This window comes from Equus przewalskii, chromosome 2 (genome assembly GCF_037783145.1).
Source record: "Equus przewalskii isolate Varuska chromosome 2, EquPr2, whole genome shotgun sequence".
NCBI classification, from domain to species: domain Eukaryota; kingdom Metazoa; phylum Chordata; class Mammalia; order Perissodactyla; family Equidae; genus Equus; species Equus przewalskii.
In genome coordinates, this window is record NC_091832.1 from 75,741,517 (window position 1) to 75,760,313 (window position 18,797).

At 36.9% G+C, this 18,797-nt stretch overlaps 1 protein-coding gene across 9 annotated transcripts in view; it reads right to left on the reverse strand.

Moving 5' to 3' along the window:
* Positions 1 to 18,797, reverse strand: part of RXFP1 (relaxin family peptide receptor 1) — a 109,431-nt gene that overhangs the window by 41,261 nt on the left and 49,373 nt on the right. For all 9 annotated transcript variants that reach the window (XM_070608794.1, XM_070608795.1, XM_070608799.1 and 6 more), the window contains 2 exons: positions 5,998 to 6,096; positions 1,852 to 1,957 (listed from right to left, as the gene is read on the reverse strand). In XM_070608794.1, the coding sequence (XP_070464895.1) occupies positions 1,852 to 1,957; positions 5,998 to 6,096 (205 nt within the window). The remainder of the gene's footprint in view (positions 1 to 1,851; positions 1,958 to 5,997; positions 6,097 to 18,797) is intronic.

The window sequence follows — 18,797 nt, forward strand, 5'->3', positions numbered from 1 at the left end:
TAAAGTGTTGTAGGAATAAACGCTTGAGCTTCATTCCTACATCTCCAAACGCCTGTTGGAAATTTCCGCTGAGTGGTTTGTTTACCATAAATTGAAAGGAACATCTAAAGTTGGAGTCCTAACCTTCCCCACTTACTGTCATCAGGTCTCCCCATTCCTGGATCACTCTATTACTTAGGATAGAAACCTTGGAATCATCTTGGATCCCTCCTTCTCTCTTGCTTTCCTGTAGCTGATCATTCATGAAGATCTGATCCCAGTGTTTTCCTTTACATCAAGTGTTGAAAACTTGTGGCCCATGTGCCTGCACGCATCTCTTTATGGATGGATGGATGTATGAATACGTGCACATATGTGTGTATGTATTGAACAGCTTTTTAAAAAATTGAATCAGAATACCTTTAGGTGGGGTATGTATTTTCTAGTTAATCACTGCCTAATTCTCCTCCATTCCTCCAGTTCTCTCCTTCTGTTCCTTTCTTTTACAAGGTTAGTTGAGCTGTTTAAGAACGGAATCAAGTCTTATTTGTGGGAAAAGGAAAAATGAGATTGGCAACATCAGAGTATTCTTGGACTTGGATTTTCTAGTAATTTGATACAAGCAGTGGGGGTGATAATTTCTTTCTTTGAAAATAGAATGAAATCATCATAAATTTTTATACCCAGCAGTTCCAGTCAGAATTTAAGTCATGGAAACTCTTCACAGAATCTCAGGTTTTTGGGGGGCATTATTATTTTTTCTAGTAGGACTAATTACTATGAAAGAGAGCTATATTGAATTGAGCCTAGGATAAAATGTTATTCTGAGTTCAGGGGAGAATGTTACCTCCCTTGGAAAAGACTGTGTGGCTCAACCTACCTGATGTTCTTAGCTCATTTTCTATTCAGTTAAACTCCTCAGGTCACTATCAGTTGGGTAAACTCCCCAGATTCTGTTAATTTGATGGTACCACTATCTACAGGAACGCTAAGATATAGCTCTTCCCTACCTCCTATATATGTCAAGCATATGAGTTGCTGTGTTGTATGGTTTGGGTTGAAAAAGGCAGGAATTGTCAACATTTGTAAACCTAAGAGTTACTCTTATTTTGTCCTCATATACCGAAGGTCAGGCATAAGGCACTAAAATATCTGGATGAAACAAAAAACTCAGCAAAAATATTGGATTAAAATGTCATCCTCCACTGATTTCTTTTGAAAGGTTTCATACAAATGTGTGTGTTTGTGTTGCTGAATTTGTTGAATTCAAATTAGTACTAGATCAAGAAATCGCTTATTATGAGGATAATTTTCTTTTACAGACATAAGTTTGAGTTACTGAGGGAGAAAACAACATCAACATCTCTGAGTCAAATGTGATTCACAAGAGTCAGATTTTAAATGTGAAGTTCTGGGAATATTTTATCCAATTTGCTTCACTTGTTTTCCTTTTTTTCACTAATACATATGAAGTATGAAAACTTATTTCCAGTAAAGTCTAAAAGAGCTCTTTCAATAAATGTTGTTTCTGTAATACCAAAATTCTATATAATAGTTTAATTAGTAACCTTTTTTCTTTAGTAGCACATTACAACTGATGGCATGTTTTGTTTAGATAAAATATGATGATACTAAATACTTCATAGGATTATTATGAGGGACTAAATAAATTAATATATAGAATAATTTAGGGTAGAGTCTAGCATTTAATAAATGCAAAATAAATATCAACAATTATTATATTCGACCAAGGAACAATGACATCATCTTTGAATAAAAAATGCATTATTAATAATGACAAGTCCTTAATTATGATACAATTCTACAGTTGCTATTCTGGTTGTCAGGATGAAGCCATTCTTTTCTACTTACATTTTAGTGACATTTGAAGAAACTGATGGAACATCTCGTAAATTGGTCTTATCACAGTCGAGCTCTAAATCGTGGCAAAGACATTGCACAGGAACAGAACCGAGCACTGAATAAGGAGGAAATAGTGAGGAATAGAGATGGTGAGGGACCGGGAAGAGGAGGGAAATGAAAAGAAAGAAATGAAAAGCTATGAGAAAATTATTTAGTACGAAAGTATGTCATGTTTTACCTATGCAATTTGGGCAATGCTTTAAATTAAGTTACCAAAGTTTACTTTTAATTTAATGTTAAAATGATGCTAGAACATTAAGATAGGAAAGCACACACATTTACCAGCCCATGCATTTTTTTAAACAGTAGATTGCTTTTCTCCATTTGATGCTAAATGAATGAAGTCATCTGCTTTTTCTCACCCTAGCAGAGTTGTTACATCCAAGAGTGACGTGATAGTGTGTGATGGGCTTTAATGTCCATGTTAAAGCTGCTACTTAAGAATAAAGTATTTATTAATAGCATAATCAAACCTTTAATGGAATACTACGTCTTTTTTAGCTAGAGAGAAAGGGAACTAAACACCAAACTATAGCATTGGTAGAATTTTGTTTTGGAAAATTCAGGAGTTCTTCAAAGGATTTTTAATGATGTTCTTTTGGCTTATGTAGGGATGTAAGGATGTCTAAAACATCACTTATGGAAGTGAATATTTTTTATGCATAGTCATTCTTTTCTCATTTATGGGGGTTGCAAAGAGAAGGAGAATGGGTTGTATCCCTTTGGCCATCTTGTGGGGCTATAGTGACAATCTTAAACATGTGATCCAACATTTCTAAAGTCTATTAGAGACTTGCAGTGATGTGTTCATGTAGCTAAACAGTAAAATGGGATTATTATTCAGGATAATAAATCTAAACTGCTCCCCGCCTTGATGCGGAATGGACGATTACCGAGAGCAATGAGGAGTGCCTCCCTTTTACAACTAGCTTGAAACCCTACAGTGTATAGCAGAGTTACTGACTGGAATCTCTACAGGGGACAGGCAGAGGAGGTCTAGACTGTGTCCAGATGTCCCAGTGGAACAGCTTCTCCTCACTGTTGTCATATTAGAATAAGAACATGTGCAGCCAAGTCAACCAGCTTCCTCAAAGAAGCCAGAAACACAATGCTTTATATATAATTACATATATAAAAAATGGCAGTAGCTAATGAAACATTTTAAAACATCATAGCACAAACAAAACTTTCTTTCAGAATTTTCTACTTGCAAGCTTCCAGTTTTACCTCTACAAAAGCTTCCAGGGACTAGAAGGGCGTCTTAATGGCAAAGTAGAGAATCCTGTGACAAAGCTGGTGGATGACTGCTAGTGAGCACAGGTGACTGCAGCTTTTGAAATAGTAAGGTGCCCCTTTGCTCAGATATGGGGTGACAGGTGTTCTTTTTTTTTCTCCCAAATAACTCTGCAGACTCCTTTACAGGATCATGAGAGATCAAGATCATAACTTACTTTTGAGTTTTTTGTAAACAATCTCTGCCAAGACTTTTAAACAGTGTTATGGTTGTACGTAACAATTTTGGCTATGGATCTCTGAAAACTGATTCTCTCTCTTTAAGTGAAAGCGATGTCTAACATGAGTGTTGTGGGGAAGGGATGGTGACGGTTGGAAAGGAAGATGAAGATCCTGAGAGTGAGAGTAAGAAGGGTAAAAAGGAGGATGGTGAAAATAACATTAATTCTGGTGTGTTTTTTCTATTTATATAGACCAAGTTAAGATACGCTGCGTGTGTTGATTACAGGGTTACCTGTAATAGGGAAAGCTGAAAAAAGAACACCAGATATCCAACAACAAAAGAATGATTAGGCAAATTATGTCATTTAAAATGTATTATGAAGTATATTTAACAAGTTTATAATAATATGGATACCTGATTATGCTATAATGTTAATTGAAAATATGATAAAAATGGTTTGCACAGGAAATTTCATCTATGTTAAAGTAAAAAAAGATCAGTAACGCACCAGCAAGTTAATGCTGGTTGCCTCTGAATGGTGAAATTATGTTTGAGTAAACAATTCTTTCCAAATCCCTCAAATTTAAACTTTATTAATATATTGGTTAACGGTAGACATATCTTTCAAGGTATTGTTTTTGAGAGGTGACTTTATAAATGTGAATTCCTCACATCCTTTCATCCAGCCCCAAAGCATAAGCCATTCTCAGTTTAATTTCCAATAAATCCTTATAATAATCTGATTTAAACGAAGTGGCAGAAGAGGAAGCTTAATTTACATTTCACCACCAAATTTTATACTGCACTTTCCATTCTGTTTATACACTGCTGTTAAGCTTGAAAAAGACATTTAATTAATAATTACCACCCCTCCTTGAATTGTCTTTAAAGAACTCTAATTAAAAATTATATATTTGTTCTCTACTAAGAACTGATAAAAATTACCTCTTTTTGATACATCATTTATTGTGTAGGCTCTATTTCTCTTATGCAATTATACTTAGTCCTCAGGACCAGGAAGAAATTTACTTCTCTTGCTGACTCAATTTGTTTTTCCCCCATTTATTTATTTTTGCTTTATAAACCAGACTATGAAAGTTACGTAGCCCATTATTTTCCCTCTTTGACATAATGATCTCAAAATTCAGAACTAAGCTTTGGGTGCAGTGACTGAACTTTCCTCAGCGAGGATTTCCTAGTAGAACTTTTCTTTTCCATTCCCTTTCTCATTCACCACTGAATTTTTGTCATGTTAATGGTTTGTCTGTTAGTAGCCATGTTTTTATTGTAAACAGCTTAAAATACTTTTGAGAACAAGGTGAGATATAAAGAGATTCAATTAACATTTAGGAAATAAAAAGACATACAGTAAAATGAAAATGAAAACTACATTTTGTGATAATATGGCTTAATACATTAATTTTTTGCATTATATTAGCAGTTAAATTATACCTATTCACTTTTTCCTTCTGAAATGATTATAACTTTTTAATGATCAAGTAATTTGATCCCCTTATTCTAACAATGAAGCAATGGGAGGCTGAGACAGATTGCTGAATATCCTGTGACACTTACAGTAGGAATGTACACCCCCTTCAACTGGGGATTGTTAGTAGTTTGTTATTAATCTTATTTGAAAGTAGTGAAGCCAAAACATTTTCAAACTTTTTTAAAAAGCTGTACTTTACAATTTGTGGTAGAACATAAGGGAAAGTTATATATTCTTCCCCCTCCCCCAATGCCTGCTTTTAACCAAGGTTTTGAAAAGCTAGGATCAAAATTATAACTCCAAGACACAAATTTACATTTGAAGAATTAATTAGAATAGACAAAATTTATTTAAAAAGCATCATTTATATAGATCTTCCTGATCTAAAATATTATAGACTTAATCCTCGAGGTTATACCCTCCCACACCCTCTCTAGTGTGTTTGCAAGTTTTCAGTTTATGACTAAACATAGCAAGTTATAATTACTAAGGCTTTTTTGTGGGTCTAAAGTATAGTTTAAACCTCAGAAGATTTTTCGCTCGCGAATGTTAAAATCTGAACAGCTTCTCTGCTCTTCTATTTTCTTACTTTCCTTTCTATCAGAGTTTATAGTGATTGTGAAAAGTGGACATATAAAATAGCAACCCTAATGACTGATTGATATAGATTTCATTCACAGCAACACCTGGCATGATTTATTACCTTTACACTTAAGATCCCTGAGTCATTTTTATTTATTTTATTTATTTATTTATTTATTTTAAAGATTTTATTTTTTCCTTTTTCTCCCCAAAACCCCCCGGTACATAGTTGTGTATTCTTCGTTGTGGGTTCTTCTAGTTGTGGCACGTGGGACGCCGCCTCAGCGTGGTCTGATGAGCAGTGCCATGTCCGCGCCCAGGATTCGAACCAACGAAACACTGGGCCGCCTGCAGCGGAGCGCGCGAACTTAACCACTCGGCCACGGGGCCAGCCCCCTGAGTCATTTTTAAACAAAATTCTCAAATTGAGGCTGCATGTCTAATAGAATTTGCAATTAGAAAACTATAATTAACTTAAAAAAAGGTATATGTTGGATCCAAGTTTTAAAAACATGGTGTCTTATTATGAACTCACAGAAAAGGAGACTCAATCGCTCTGATTACTTACGGCATTCAGATGCTCCTGCCTCAGAGGAATATGGTGAAGTCATTCTGTAGTTAGTGGTAAAATATTTGTCAAATTGCAAAGACCATCCATTGTTGTCTCCTAAAATAAAAATCAGAGAGCAGAAAAGATCAAGAAAACAGAAATATTCTGGAGTGTTGAGGAAAGTAGATCCTCTCTTTAAAATAAATGCATGATTCTCAAACTTAGTGAGAGAAATATCATCTGGGAGCTTGTTACAAATCTGTATTTCGGGGCCCCCCCACTTAGAGATCCTGATTTCACAGTCTGAGATGGGTTTCCTAGTCTCCATCTTTGATGGGCACTATAGTCATTCTTCAGCAAGTAGTGTTTGGACCACACTTTAAGAAACAGGACTTTAGATGCACTGAAACACAGCACACTGTTCTTAGCATATTAATTATGATTCTCTCAATCTTCTTCAAATATTTAAGCTGATATTGGAGATTATTAACATAGCTAAATGGTAGTGATAGTTAAATTAAAAAGAGAAGAAAATAACATGACCAGCACGATCTCATTCCTTTTTTTTTCCCCAAAGGCATTATGGTGTCACCGGTGTTGTTAAGAATGATTATCCTCTGCGTGCTTACATATTTTCTCATATACATTTTCTAGTTTTGATATTAAACTCCTGTATCATTTTAAAAAAGCAAAAATAGTAAAAGCCTTCATTTGGGGGAGAAAAAGAAAATAATTTTTCCTCACAAAATTCTTCACCTTTTAGTTATTTTTAAACATAAGAGTCAATGAAGCCAGTCATATGATAGAATGGGGATTTAGGAGCAGCTTCTCTGGACGTCATTGCAGATGGTACAAGCCTTCATCCTACTGGGCAGGGGGGTGTTGAGTGTGATCCTTTCCAGAGTTTCTAAATTTTTTTCAGAATGCCGCCAGGACTCTTTAAGGATGCATAAACATATAGACAGATGATAGAATTATAAAAGTTTATTCTATTTCCATAAGTTAGTATTAAATCTAGCATTGATTTTATAAATTATTTTTGCCATGAATGCATACAGTCAAGTGTCCCTTAACGATGGAGATAACGTTCTGTGAAATGTATCTTTAGGTGATTTCGTCGTTGTGTGAACATCGTAGAGTGTACTTATGCAAACCTAAATGATATAGCCTACTATACACATAGGCTTTATGGTACTAATCTTATGAGACCACCATCATATATGTGGTCTGTCATTGACCAAAACATCGTTATGCAGCACATGACTGCAATTCAAATCTGAAACTAGAGTTCAGGTATTACAATTTTGTTCAGTTGCATGGATTTGGTGAAATTGACTTTACCACAGGCATGGTTTCAACTCCTATCAGAGGACTTCCAAATTATATGTCCAGCCACACTTTATCTACTGTGTAACAGGCAGTCAGTTAATACAGGCACCTGAAACTTAATGTTCCCAAAAAGGAACTTATCTTTCCCTGTATAAACTTGCTACTCTTTCTAAATCCTCTGGATTGGTGAATAGTCTCCACAATCTATAAAAATGCCCAGAACAGAAAGGTTAAGTTTGTTGGGTTATGCTCATACTTGATTAAATATAACTTATATGATTTCCCCCTTCTGCAGGTTATTTTCTTATTTTTCCACAACTCATTAACTCCTCCATGAAGATTGTATTTGGGAAAGGAAAAGTATTCTAACATAAATGCTGTATATACTTGTAATATTAGACTTCTTTTTAGAAGTCCTAGTAAAAGTGAAAAATTGGAAAGACGACAGATTATTTAAACATTATATTTATAGCATTCTCCTTCTTTTAGCATGACTCATTAGTTTTAAAATTTCTTTATTACAGAAGATTTCAAAATAAGCAAAGGGAGCAAAGTAGTATAATGACATCTCAATTCAGAGGGCAACAACTGAAGGACTTTAAGTTTACCAGCTATGGACTTCAGCATGAGACTCCTGCTGGGCACCACTAACTAGATGGACAAAGGACAGTGCCCTAGAAACAGCGAATGTGAGCAAATATCCATTGAACACCCAGGAACCGGTCCAAGGTGCCTGCCCAGCCCCTGATATCATGCGGATGACATTTTAGGCAGACAAAAAGGAGGAAGGGAAGGAAATTTAAAAGACTGAGTTTGTGTAGCCTAATAGACACTATAACTTATTGAGAACATGGTGGATTTTGTGTCTGTCCGCTCCTTCTCCACTCAATCTTCAGTTTACAGTGCTTTCTTGTTCTTTAGAAGTTGATAAGTTAAACCTATGTTTTCCAGTCCCCAAGCATCTAAGGTTCTTCTTATAGACAAGTTTCTATCTTGTGAGTCTCACTCTTGTGAGATTGGAAGTTTGTAGACACCAGTCTTGTGGGTATCTAGTGGAAGTGGGGCAGTTCCAATAGCCAGCCTCAGGGTTCCAGCTTCACGGGTAAAGAGATGATTAGCAGTAATAGTGGTGGCAGCAGCAGATGCTGCTTGATCTTGGGCTTACAACTATGGCGGTGTGTTTCCCACCCCTGACTCCTGCTTCTGTAGCCTTTACCACGATTCTACAAAGACATTCTTCGGTGTATGAAATCTCTTCTTACTTAAGCACTGCCCCCCCCCCCCCGCCCCCCACCTCAAACAAAGCCCCAAAAAACTAGAGTGGTTTCTGTTTCTACTTTCCAGAGGAGTTTGCAGATAATAGACTCTCAAGAATAGAAACATTGTATTGGTTATCCGAACTGGTTGGTTCTGAAGATAATGGCAATCCTGTTACCATGAGAAAATGAGATTCAAAGTTTATGTCTCACAGTGACAAAAAAGTTACTTAAATTACCACTTTTGGCTTCCTGGGATGATGTGCCTCTTAGAAAGCTAGACTCTGGCAAGGTGGTTGCTATGATAAATCATTAGAATGAAAATGAGAAATTTCAGGGGTTGTGGAACGAGTACACTATGGAGGTGCCCTGGAGAGATTAAAGAAAGAAAATGACAAACTTAGAGTTTGACATTATCAGCTCAAAAAAGTTCAGAGAACCAGGAAGCTTCCAAGACTCTCTAAGATAATCTTTTATCTCTTATGACCTCAGGACTGATGTAGCCTCAAATCAGATAAAATCTGATGCAATGGGTTGCTGAGATTGCAGTATAAGCAGAATTCACATTTTGACGTATATTTTAAGTGAAGATTAGGACACTAATTTGGATAGAGAGGGATCCTGTGAATTTCAATGGGGCATTTGAGTGTGTTTAGCTGAATTTGATCACCCTAAATCCCCATCCCACTGAACCCCTCTTGGCAGCAGAAACAGCTGTCTTTCCCTGCCTGATGAGGTTAGTTGTAGTTGTTGGAGACATGTCAGTTACTTTCCTTGGGGTAAATAACTTGTTAACTCTCTCCGGGCCCGTTCATGATCATGCTTCTTTGCCTCCCAACCTATTATAACTGGAGTCAGATTCCAGCATGCCCCACAAGACAAGTACCAGTTGGATTTAGAAAGAGAACATTGACATACCCAAAGATTTTGTTATTTTATATAAGCAGAAACCTAAGGAATTTGTTTCTAAGAGTACTAGACCAGGAGGGACTGTCACTTTAGCTTGGGCAAAGCTAATTAATACAGGTTTCTGGATTCAGTGTGCTAGCTAAAGCAGTAGTTTGTTAGACTGTTGACTGAAATCTGGACTCTGTTGCCCTAGGTTCAATGAAGTTGAGAGGCAAATGCATGTGGATGTTGAGTCACCAAAGGGATAGATTATGAGGGACATCGCCATTGTATTGTACGCATGCAACAGATCATGAGTGGGTACTGTTGACTGACTCACCCAACCTCTATTCAACTCCCACTTCATTGGTGTGCTCCTGTAGAGCAGAGGCCGAAAAGTGTACAACATTTCACATCTCCTTTAGAGCTAGGATTTCGAGTGCACTCACATGTATTTTGATTGGTAGAAGAGTTGGAGGTCATTTTCCCGCTGCTATGTCTAAAACAGAGACATGGTGTTAAGATGCAATTGTGGCAGTGGCAGGGCATTTCTGATATTACCAGATTTGTGGATGTTATGTTGGTTCTGGGGGTGGCAGGGCTGACAGTGGTGGTGGCAGCACCTGTCTTAGTATCTGGATTGTAGCTATGGTGGTGTGCACCATACCTGCAGGGTGGTTCATGTAGATTCAGTGGACCAATAGGGGCCTTGCTGACTCTCACTTTTCCCACCCTTCTGAGAATTTTATAAGTATCTACTTTTTATTTAACATACCTAGAGTGAGTTCTGTTTCTTGCATTAAATCATGATAGATACAGAGACTAACTGAATTACTGGATTAAAATATGGCTTACATGTGATTGGACATTTAGTTAATTTGGGGAGCTCAAGTGGGATTTCATGAGTGAGAACAGAGCAGTGCATTTTTCCTGAACTCGTCAGCTTCAGTGTAATTGAATTTTGTGGTCTCGCTACAGGAAAGTTGGTGACACTTCTCAGCATTTTCCTTCATTTCCATATGGGAATAGGGATAGGTCAGGAGCAATATGAAATGTTCTGTTCTACTGGTTGTTTGTTTCCTTGGTTGGCAGGCTTTGAAATTTATGGCGTTGGATTGTCCCACTTTCCTGATTTGGCTGAGTTTGTTGACTTTTTGGCATGTTTTTACTTTCAAAAACTTGGTTCATATCTTTAGATATAAGAGAGAAGAATTCTATGCCAGGTTTTAACTCCCCCATTTTAACAGAGAAATTGAATATTAGCACTTAGTGCTGAGACAACTGATATTTAGCAGGTACGACCTACACTGTACTAGGTACTTTATTTTATCCTCATAATAACTCTTTGGGTCATTATTGTCATCTCCACTTACAGAGGGAAAAACTGATTCTGAGAAGTTCAAGTGATTTGACTAAGAAAGAGAATATTAAAAATTACTAAAGAATTAAAATGTTAAAATTATTTTAATATTTTCTTTTCTAGGCCAAAGAAATGATTTAATCAGTTTATAGTCTACCTATAGAATTCTAACTTTTGTGTGACATTGGCTTTAAATATTTAGCTATTACTATTTGTTACTTTTTTAAATGGAGGGCATAATAGTTTATAACATTGTGAAATGTCAGTTGTACATTATTATTTGTCTGTCACCATATATATGTACCCCGTTGCCCCTTATGTCCCCCTCCCATTCCCCTTCTCCTCTGGTAACCACTAATCTGTTCTCTTTTTCCACATGTTTCTTTATCTTTCACACGTGAGTGAAATCATACTCTGTTTGTCTTTCTCTGTCTGGCTTATTTCACTTAATGTAATACTCTCAAGGTTCATCCATGTTGTTGCAAAAGGGACAATTTTGTCTTTTTTTATGGCCGAGTAGTATTCCATTGTGTATATATATATATACACCACACCTTCTTTATCCATTCATCAGTCGATGGTACTTGGGTTGCTTCCACATCTTGGCTATTGTGAATAATGCTACAATCAACACAGGACTGCATAAGTCTCTTTGAATTGTTGATTTCAAGTTCTTTGGATAGATATCCAGTAGTGGGATAGCTGGGTCATATGGTATTTCTATTTTTAATTTTTTGAGAAACCTCCATACTGTTTTCCATAGTGGCCGCACCAACCTGCATTCCCACCAGCAGTGTGTGAGGGTTTCCTTTTCTCCACATCCTCTCCAACATTTGTTGTTTTTTGTCTTGGTAATTATAGCCATTCTAACAGGAGTAAGGTGATGTCTCATTGTAGTTTTGATTTGCATTTCCCTAATGATTAAGTGATGTTGAACATCTTTTCATTGGCCATCTGTATATCTTCTTTGGAAAAATGTCTGTTCACATCCTCTGCCCATTTTTTGATCAGGTTGATTTTTGTTGTTGTTGTTGAGTTGTGTGAGTTCTTTATAGATTTTGGAGATTAACCTCTTGTTGGATATATGATTTGCAAATATTTTCTCCAAGTTGATGGGTTGCCTTTTTGTTTTGTTCCTCATTTCCTTTGCCTTGCAGAAGCTCTTTAGTCTGATGAAATCCCATTTGTTTATTTTTTCTTCTCTTTCCCTTGCCTGAGTAGACACGGTATTTGAAAAGATCCCTCTGAGACTGCTGTCAAAGAGTTTACTGCCTATATTTTCTTCTAGGAGTTTTATGGGTTCACGTCTTACCATCAAGTCTTTAATCCATTTGAGTTAATTTTTGTGTACGGCAAAAGATAATGGTCTACTTTCATTCTTTTGCATGTAGCTGTCCAGTTTTCCCAACACCATTTATTGAAGAGACTTTCCTTTTTCCATTGTATATTCTTAGCTTCTTTGTTGAAGATTAGCTGTCTCTATATGTGTTGTTTTATTTCTGGGCTTTTGATTTTGTTCCATTGATCTGTGTGTCTGTTTTTGTACTGGTACCATGCTATTTTGATTACTATAGCTTGGTAGTGTATTTTGAAGTCAGGGATTGTGATGCCCCCAGCTTTGTTCTTTTTTCTCAGGATTACTTTAGCTTTTGGGGGTCTTCTGTTGCCCCATATGAATTTAGGATTTTTCGCTCTATTTCCAAGAAGAATGTCATTGGGATTCTGATTGGGATTGTATTGAATTTGTAGATTGCTTTAGTTAGTATGGACATTTTAAATATGTTTATTCTTCCAATCCAAGTGCATAGAATATCTTTCCATTTCTTTACATCATCATCGATTTCTTTCAATAATGTCCTTTGGTTTTCATTGTATAGGTCTTTCACCTTGGTTAAATTTATTCCTACATATTTGATTCTTTTTGTTGCAATTATAAATGAGATTGTATTCTTGAGTTGTCTTTCTGTTAGTTCATTATTGGAGTATAGAAATGCAACTGATTTTTGTAAGTTGATTTTCTACCCTGCAACTTTGCTGTAGTTGTTAATTATTTCTAATAGTTTTCTGATGGATTCTTTAGGGTTTTATATATATAAAATCATGTCATCCGAAGCTAACAAGAGTTTCACTTCTTCCTTGACAATTTGGATCCCTTTTATTTCTTTTTCTTGCCTAATTGCTCTGGCCCAAACCTCCATACTATATTGAATAAGAGTGGCAAGAGTGGGCACTCTTGTCTTGTTCCTGTTCTCAGAGGGATGGCTTTCGGTTTTTCCCCATTGAGTATGATGTTGGCAGTGGATTTGTCATATATGGCCTTTAATATGGTGAGGTACTTTCCTTCTATATCCATTTTATTCAGGGTTTTTATCATGAATGAATGTTGGATCTCCTCAAATGCTTTCTCTGTGTCTATTGAGATGATCATGTGGTTTTCATTCCTCATTTTGTTAATGTGATGGATCACATTGATTGATTTGCAGATGTTGAACCATCCCTGTGGCCCTGGTATAAATCCTGCTTGATCATGCTGTATGATCCTTTTAATGTGTTGCTGTATTCAGTTTGCCAATATTTTGCAGAGGATTTTTGCATCCATCTTCATCAGCGATATTGGCCTGTAATTTTCCTTCTTTGTGTTGTCCTTGTCTGACTTTGGGATCAGGGTGATGTCGGCCTCATAAAACGTGTTAGGAAGTGTTCCATCTTCTTCAATTTTTTGGAATAGTTTGAGAAGAATAGGTACTAAATTTTCTTTAAATGTTTGGTAGAATTCTCCAGGGAAGCCATCTGGTCTTGGATGTATATTTTTGGGAGGTTTTTGATTACTGTTTCAATCTCTTTACTTGTGATCAGTCTATTCAGGTTCTCTATTTCTTATTGGTTCAGTTTTGGGAGGTTGTATGAGTCTAAGAATTTATCCATTCCTTCTAGATTGTCTATTTGTTGGCATATGGTTTTTCATAGTATTTTCTTATAATCCTTTGTATTTCTGTGTTATCTGTTGTAATTTCTCCTCTTTCCTTTATAATTTTATTTATTTGAGCCTTCTCTCTTTTTTTCTTAGTGAGTCTGGCTTAGGGTTTGTCAATTTTGTTTGTCTTCTCAAAGAACCAGCTCTTCATTTCATTGGTTGTTTCTACTGTTTTTTGGCTTCAATTTCATTTGTTTCTGCTCTAATTTTTGCTAGTTCCCTCCTCTGCTGACTTGGGCTTTGTTTGTTCTTTTTCTAATTCTGTTAGGTGTTGTTTAAGATTGCTTATTTCAGATTTTTCTTGTTTGTTAAGGTGGGCCTGTATTTCTATGAATTTCCGTCTTAGGACTGCTTTTGCTGCATCCCATATAAGTTGGTATGGTATATTTTCATTTTCATTTGTGTCCAGATATTCTTGGATTTCTCCATTAATTTCTTCAATGATCCATTGTTTGTTCAGTAGCATGTTGTTTAGTCTCCACATATTTGCCACTTTTCCAGCTTTTTCCTTGTAGTTGATTTCTTGTTTCATAGCATTATGGTTGGAAAAGATGACTTCAATCAAAGAGATGATTTCAATCTTCTTAAGTTTATTGAGACTTGCCTTGTTTCCTAACATATAGGTTATCTTTGAGAATGTTCCATGTGCACTTGAGAAGAATGTGTATTTTCCTGATTTTGGATGGAGTATTCTACATATATATCTCTATTAAGTCCATCTGGTCTAGTTTTTCATTTAGTTCCACTATTTCCTTGTTGCCTTTCTGTCTGGATGATCTATCCATTGATGTAAGTGTGGTATTAAGGTCCCCTACTATTATTGTGTTCCTGTCAATATCTCCTTATAGGTCCGTTAATCATTGCTTTATATATTTAGATGCTCCCGTTTTAAGCACATATGTATTTATAAGTTTTATGTCCTCTTGGTGGAGTGTCCCTTTTATCATTATATACCACCCCTGTTTGTCTCTCATTGCCTTTTTTATCTTGAAGCCTACTTTATCTGATGTAAGTATAGCAACATCTGCTTTCTTTTGCTCACCATTAGCTTGGAGTATTGTCTTCTACCCCTTCACTCTAAGCCTGTGTTTGTCTTTAGAGCTGAGACATGTTTTCTGGATTCAGCATATTGTTGGCTCCTGTTTTTTAATCCCTCCAGCCACTCTGTGTCTTTTTATTGGAGATTTCAATCCATTTACATTTAGAGTGATTATTGATATACGGGGGCTTAAGGCTGCCATTTCATCACTTGTTTTCCGATTGTTCTGTATTTCCCTTGTTTCTCGTTCCATGTATCTTGGACTGCCAATTCAGTTTGGTGGCTCTCTATGATGGTTTTCTCAGTTTTCTCTTTATTTATCATTTGTGTCTCTGTTCTGACTTTTTGTTTAGTGATTACCATGAAGTTTATATAAAAGATCTCATAGATGAGATAGTCCATTTTCTGATAGCCTCTCATTTCCTTAGTCTAAGCAGATTCCACCCCTTTTCTCTTTGCCATCTAAGTTATGGTTATCACAGCTTGTTCCATTTTGTGGCTAAAATGAAGTGATTATATTTATTCTTGATGTTTTCCTTCCCTTTATGTTTAACGTTGCAATTAAGTATTTGATAACTGTTCTGACAGAGAGTTGCAATTTTCGGATATTATCTGCCTATTTATCTCCTTGCTCAGGGCTTTGTAAACCCTTTCTTTTTCTTAGATTTGAGGGATGTCTTGATCATTTTTTGTAAAGGGCTAAAGGGGGAATCTTGTGGTGATGTTCTCCCTCAGCTTTCAATTATCTGGGAAAGTTTTTATTTCTCCATCATATTTGAAGAATATTTTTGCTGGATAGAGTATTCTTGGCTGATGGTTTTTGGTCTTTCAGAGTTTTCAATATATCATTCCACTCTCTCCTAGCCTGTAAGGTTTCTGCTGAGAAATCCACTGAAGGCCTGATAGGGGTTCCTTCGTAGGTTATTTTCTTCTGCCTTGCTGCCCTTAATATTTTTTCTTTGTCATTGACTTTTGCCAGTTTTATTAATATGTGCCTTTCAGAAGGTCTTTTTACATTGATGTAATTAGGAGTTCTATTAGCTTCTTTTACTTGTAATTCCAGCTCCTTCCTCAGGTTTGGGAAGTCCTCAGCTATTATTTGTTTGAACAAGCTGTTTACTCTTTTCTCCCTCTCTTCTCCCTCTGGAATACCTGAAATCCTTGTCACATTTCCTAATTGAATTGGATACTTCTCAGACAATTTCTTTATTTCTTTTTAGTCTTAGTTCTCTCTCCTCCTTGATCTGAAACATTCCTATATTTCTAGTCTCTAAATTGCTAATTCTGTCCTCTATAATATCCGCTCTGTTATTTAAGGACTTCAGATTTTTCTTTGTCTCATTCATTGTGTTTTTCATCTCCAACATTTCTGATTGGATTTTCTTTATAGTTTCAATCTCTTTTGTGAAGACTTCCCTCTATTCATTAATTTTATTCCTGATTTCATTGAACTGTCTTTCTGAGTTCTTTTGTAACTTGTTGAGTTTTTTTATGATAACTATTTTGAATTCTCTGTCATTTATATTGTAAATTTCTGTGCCTTCAGGGTTCATTTCTGGTGTTTGTCTTTTCCCTTCTGGTCTTGAGTATTAATATATCTCTTCATACTATTTGATGGGGTGAATTTGTGCCTTCTGGTGGCAGATTCCACCTACTGCCACCTAGTGCCATGGTGGGGGGGTGGCATGCAGGAGCTGTGTATTCTGAGCCAGCTGCAATGCCTGTCAGCTGTGCCTGTCTGAGTCTAGGCTACTCCTTGGGATCACAGCAACCCTGTGGGTGTTCCCTCAAATGGAAAAGCGATCACACAGGGGCTCAGGGCTGTCACTGCCTGCTCCCACAATCCCACTGAGACACACTCCCCACCTTCAGGGCTGCAGTGGTACTGTAGGCATTTGTGGCAGCTGGGAACTCATTTGCCTGGGTGGGAAGATCCATTGCTGTCTCTTCCCACATCGCACTAGCCATTGTGCTTGATGGGAGGGGCCTCCCCACTGGGTTTGAGCCTGGGCCACTCCCCGGGGACTGCAGCAGCACTGTGGGCTCTCCCACCAGATGGGAAAGGGATCATGCTGAAGCTCAGGGCTCCTGTCACCTGTTCCCACAGTCACCATCAGGGCTGCAGTGGTCATATGGGTGCTCCAGCTGGGAGAGCAGTCAAATGCACGCAGAGGGATTCCAAGGGGGCTGGAGATTCTCACCTATCTCTGCCACCTCCCTGGGGGCAGTCCATCCACCTTCAGCTGTGTAACTGCATTGGTCTCTCAGGCATCCTGTTGTGCTGTGTGGGTATCTCTGTTGATCAATGAGTGTCCATTTAATGGTAGTTTGAAGCAGGAGAGATAAGGGAACAGCTCATTCTGCCATGTTGCAGATGTCACTTAGATCACTGGCTTATTGCAAAAGGCTATAAGGCAAGAATAGCCAGATTGAAGAGATGCATAGGGCAAGGTATGTGGGAAGTGTTCAGAGCTTCCTTGCCCCCTGCAGGTGCCACTCGTCCCAAATCTCCACTTGCTCACCAACCTGGAAGCTCTGTTACTTATTTTCTGTTTTCTGTTTCATATCTGTTACTGAGACTCTTACAGCAGAATTGTGTGAGTTATACAAAAATTCATTTAAAGAAGAACCAGAAGTAGTTGTTAACTGGAATTTATGTTCACTATTGTTGTTATTCACTAAATCAATGAAAGTATTAAATATCATTAAGATACTACTAAAAATATTAATTTTAAGAAACAAAATCATTTTCATATTAATGTTACAAATTTTTATATGTTTATAAGTGTTATAGATAAAACATATAAGATAAGTCATTTGACTCTGGATATGATGTGATATTGACTATTTTTATGAACAAATTTTTTGTGTATCTACAGAGCCAGGGTGGGCTTGCAAGTGTCTGAAGGATTTAACATTCCAGGCTGCAGTGTCTTGTTGCACTTTGTGGGAGGAGGAATTGCACACTTCATGTTCATGCTCATGTTCCTGCCACATCCACCTAGACCTCAGAAAACAGCAATGGAAATTAGGTGAGGTGACAACATTCCAGAACACAGGGTTATTTCTGTGGGTAGTGTTTCACTGCCGCTATGAAATTTATGAGATAAGGAGGTTGAGCAACTGCCAGAAGATGTTGATTTTCTTTTCACTCTGGTTCTTTAGCAGGCTCTATATTTAACTGAGCTTTTACAGATGAACTGTTTCAATTGGCTGCATTTTTACCATTAATAGCACAGTGCTTAAAATCATGGGCTTTGTGCCTTTTCCTAATAATTCTTTGTCCCTCACCATTGCTCTCTTGCCCTTCTTCTATTTTAAGGGATTCACTATATATGGCCTGAGTTGTAATCTTTTAGTCCAAGAAATTCAAATGATGTAGTTATTTATGCTGCTTCTCGTCTCTGTCTCTTTCTGAATCCTATTCCTTTTGTCTCCTTTCTACTTCGTTGTGTCTCACCACACACACACATGCAAACACACACACATGAAAGACGGAAAGGTGGAGAAAGAGAGGTGATGTTGGGAAGGAAGTGGGGAATTTTACGATGCAGAAAGAAACAGGACAAATCTGTTTATATTTCTCCAAGTCAGAGCATATATTTTGTGGAGGAGATCTCTTTTTAAATAGCAGCATCTTCAAACAAACAAGCGTTTCAGTAATTAGTTTTTACCTTCCTTTCTGCCTTCCCAAAGCATTTTCTTCTTCTCACTCATTACTTCCTTCTACCAGAAGGCAGGAATATAGAATACAGAAAATGTAGCCAAAAATCACAAAGTTGGAAAGTTAACCTTTTTAAAGAAAACAGCTTTTGGTATACGTGTTTCTATATTTTAAATCCTGTAGCCTTCATATTTTATGTATGGGGCAGTGAGAACGGTTTTTCATACTTCAGTAATGAGCCCATTGAAATTTGATTCTCTGATTTTTCTTGAGTCACCAGAGGGTAAAGAGCTCTGTACTAAGGGAGT